The following is a 3764-nucleotide window of genomic DNA, read 5'->3' as shown; positions in this document are numbered from 1 at the left end:
CAGATCAAATTGTTGCAATGACTGAGGAGCATCCTTTCTTATGTATTTTCTTATTTCACCCTTCTATTCTTGAGCCTCAAGTCTACAAACACAAGTATGTCATTTGTAGAAATAATCATAGACATTTCCTGATTGACCTAATCAAATATAAATACAATACAACCTTTGGAAAATAAAGTTATGACAAGAGTCCAACTGCATTTTTATGTTTTTATTGAAATAAGTCAGAATATCCTGTCAATGGAGAGTCACAAAAATCTTTGAGCAGAGTACTGATCGATGCATTCAACTAATGCTACCTCCATATGAAATACCAGGTCATCTCACTATCATCTACTAAATCTGACAGGCCGTCATCGTTCTTCCACTCCACCTCAGAGGCTATCAACCGGTCATCCTCGTCCCCTCTACCTGTATGATTCCTGTTTTCTTCTTCACCTTCAGATACTAGCAGATGTAACCCTCTCTGTAGGGTGTTTTCTGATTGGAACATCTGCTCCACCTCCTCCCAATGTCGCAACACTTCAGCTTCCTTCTGATTCAAATTGATCTCATCTTCCTCACTCTCTTCTTGAACTACATACCCTGACCCATCCTCTTCGAAATTATTTGAATCCTTCCCTACAGACTCTGTCTTCTCCTCCACTAAGACCCTTTCCCTAAAACCTAACTCATCAGGTTCTGTCATCACTCCGTGGATAAACCCACTATCCTCTTCATCTCGTTCATGCTTTTCCTCCTCCTCTTCTTCTTCTTCATCTGCGTAGTCATGCTCGTCGTCATCATTGTACTTGACTAAATCTGCACTTTCCCACAGGTTCTCAGGACTTTTCAGCTCAACGCCTTCTCTGGTGACTGGTGGTAAGTCATCTTCTGCTGTGTACGGCTGATCAGAGACCATCAATGATCCACTGCTAGCAGAGCCTTGAACAAGGATAAGAGATGTTGCCTTTTTTAATAAAAAGGGACAGTTCATTCCTAAATCCCAAAATACATATTTTCCTTCTTACCTGTAGAGCTTTTTATCAGTCTAGATTGTTTTAGTGTGGGTGGCCTGGTGTTGGAGATATCGGCCAGGGAGAACTATATTTCTTTAAGCTATAGTTCCTAAGTGAAACTGCTCACAACAACGTCTGTGGATTATCTTGAGAAACCAGGTCATGATTTCCCAAAAGAAGCACTGCTGTTGAGTTTTTCAAATGTAATTTTTGTTTGCTTTGAGCACCGCATGTGCTATATAGTCACATTATATTAGACGGAAGGCAGCCATCTCTACGGTTGATATCTCCAAAGCTAGGCAGCTCACACCAAAACAATTTAGATTGTTAAATAGCACCACAGGTCAGAGGGAAAATATAATATTTTGATTTTTGCAGTGGTCCCTTTAAAGCAAACACTACAATCAAATCTATCCGAGTAGGAATGTTGCATAAATATTTCCTTCAAATCTTATCAAGGCTAAAATAAATTTAAAAAAAGTCTGCCACATACCTTCCATCAAGGCCCGCCAGGGTTTAGACGTCACACATTGTGAATCACAGCATTCACAAACTGAGTCGTCACCAGTGAGGGCCTTCCATCTATCATAGTAAATGCACAAATATGCTCAAGACCTCTACAGTCCTGGAATGAAATGTGTATTTATAGTGTCAACAATCACCTGTTCCCTCTGTAGGTGCATGATTTGTGTGCAGGACCCGGGTCCTCAGATATGACAAACAATTTGCAGTGAATATTGACCTAAAAATGGAAACAGGGATAAGCAGCAAATAAAACTTTGTGAATGCAGAGAATTATTAACCATGCTCACCTCCATGTCAGGGTCAGATGTAAACTGAAAAGCCTTGAGGGAGAATCTCAGGGTCTTGTCCGTCCGAGAGATAAACTGAGAGCCCCCTGGGTCACTTTTACTGTCCAACATACAGCTGTGGATGACAACACCACCACGCTTAATTCAAATCAGGACACCAAGGGTAAAACCAAAAGGACTTTAAATGAATTACCGTCCATAATACTCACCCAAAATTGTCAATGATGGCGTATTTGAGGGATGACGTAGAGCCACTGGATGGTGTAGCATAGCAGGTATTGATGTAGAGTTTCCCACCAGTTGAGAGATGAGGAGCAGAGACTTGGAAATTAACAGTCTTTCCAATCTGGTACACCTGGGACTTGACTGGTCTGCTCCATGAATCTAAGGGTTCATTCAAATATATTGCATCCTTTAGCCTTTTACCAACACTTTATGACACAAAAACCGATATGCACTGAAAATATAAGCTGTTCTTTATCACTGAAATCCACATTTCCTTAAACTCACCATCCATCAACTCCATCTGGAAGTCACTTGGACTTCCTCTCAGCTTTTTACGCACAACAGTAGTTTCCCAGGTGGGCTGCACAGTCAGTTTGTACACATGGTGGTTCCTGGACAGGTTTTTTGAGATTGTAAATAGCGAGCTTACACACACACACACACACACACACACACACACACACACACACACACACACACACGACACACACACACACAACACACACACACACACACACACACACACACACACACGATGTTGGAAACGGATGAGAAGTCTAACCTTTGATAATGGCACTCAATGTCGACATTGATCCGGTGCGCTCTGCTTGGGAAACGTTTTGACGAAGGCTCGTAATGGAGCACGAATTTGTAGAGCAGATAACCGCGGGGCGACTGTTACAGAGGGGTCAGACACGGTTGATTATTATGCAAAGAGAGTCGGAGTCAACAACCGAGTCAAATCTTACCTCCCGCACGGCATCACACGAGGTCAGAGGATAGGTGAAGAGCAGGTCCCCGTACGGCCCGAGGACCCCGTTGCTCTTGCAGGTGCTGCCTAATTTCAGCTCCTCTGCGTCCGCGCCCAGACCGTAGAAAGACGGTTTGACTCGCACGACAAAGTTGGACGTGGAGCAGGTCACAGAAACGTCTGGGAGGTAAGCAAAGTCCGACTGGATCTTTGGCCCGGGCTCCTCTGGACGCATGGGTCGAGGTGTCGGAGGAGGAGGGTGAGGCCTTGGGGACATGAGGTGAGGTAATGGAGAAGCGCCTGACTGTTTGATTTGTTTAGAATTTGGCGTTCCCAGTTTGAAAACCCTTTTCCTTTTGGTTAATGTAGATTCAGAAGTGTCCAGTGCACAGCTGGGGGAGCAAAGTGATAAAACACTCCACAAAATATAGAGATAGCACTTTGCTGTCATCGCAACAGACTGCTGTCCTTCTACCTTTCCCTTTCAAACTGCGCGTGAAACCACCGCTCAGCCACGGCTGGAGATGATTAGTGGGGGGGATAATTTGGCAGCCTGCCGAAGATAAGCTTCTTTTTTGGTTGATTTCAGTCTTTAAAGGGAACCATTGACGGGTTTTTTTTTAACTGCACATTTCTTTTTTTTTTAGTAAGGTTCTTCATTAAAGTCACAATATCTTTATATAAGCACTGTAGCACTTGAGGTTTTGGAAACTGACTTAAATAGAAATAAGTGAAATGATTCAGGCCTAACGTTTTGTAGGTGCAGTGAGAACACCTGCCAGTATGTAAGGTGTCAAGAGTTTCATTAATTTAATACAATACAATCCTAAAATTTGAGGACAGATCATGTTTTCCTATTAGTAAGCAGCTTGTGATAATATTGAATTAAAAGTCAAATTTGAGATTGCATGAGCTTTGTATTTACATCAATATCTACTGTAGAATAATGAAAAATGATGTAAAGGTTTTGATACTAAT

General features: G+C 42.4%; 1 protein-coding gene across 1 annotated transcript; it reads right to left on the bottom strand.

The window, feature by feature from the left end:
- Positions 1 to 202: 202 nt before the first annotated feature.
- On the bottom strand, positions 203 to 3334 carry si:ch211-67f13.7 (uncharacterized protein LOC565426 homolog). Its single transcript, XM_054614424.1, has 8 exons — positions 2785 to 3334; positions 2598 to 2710; positions 2321 to 2427; positions 2020 to 2194; positions 1811 to 1925; positions 1661 to 1740; positions 1492 to 1580; positions 203 to 924 (listed from the first exon to the last, which is right to left on the bottom strand). The coding sequence occupies exons 1-8, from the start codon at positions 3235 to 3237 to the stop codon at positions 296 to 298; spliced, it is 1761 nt and encodes a 586-aa protein (XP_054470399.1). The 5' UTR covers positions 3238 to 3334; the 3' UTR covers positions 203 to 295.
- Positions 3335 to 3764: the final 430 nt, after the last annotated feature.

The sequence above is a fragment of the Anoplopoma fimbria genome, chromosome 15 (assembly GCF_027596085.1).
Source record: "Anoplopoma fimbria isolate UVic2021 breed Golden Eagle Sablefish chromosome 15, Afim_UVic_2022, whole genome shotgun sequence".
Classification (NCBI taxonomy): domain Eukaryota; kingdom Metazoa; phylum Chordata; class Actinopteri; order Perciformes; family Anoplopomatidae; genus Anoplopoma; species Anoplopoma fimbria.
The sequence above is the reverse complement of the archived record's forward strand: the minus strand, read 5'-3'. Positions and strand labels throughout refer to the sequence as shown.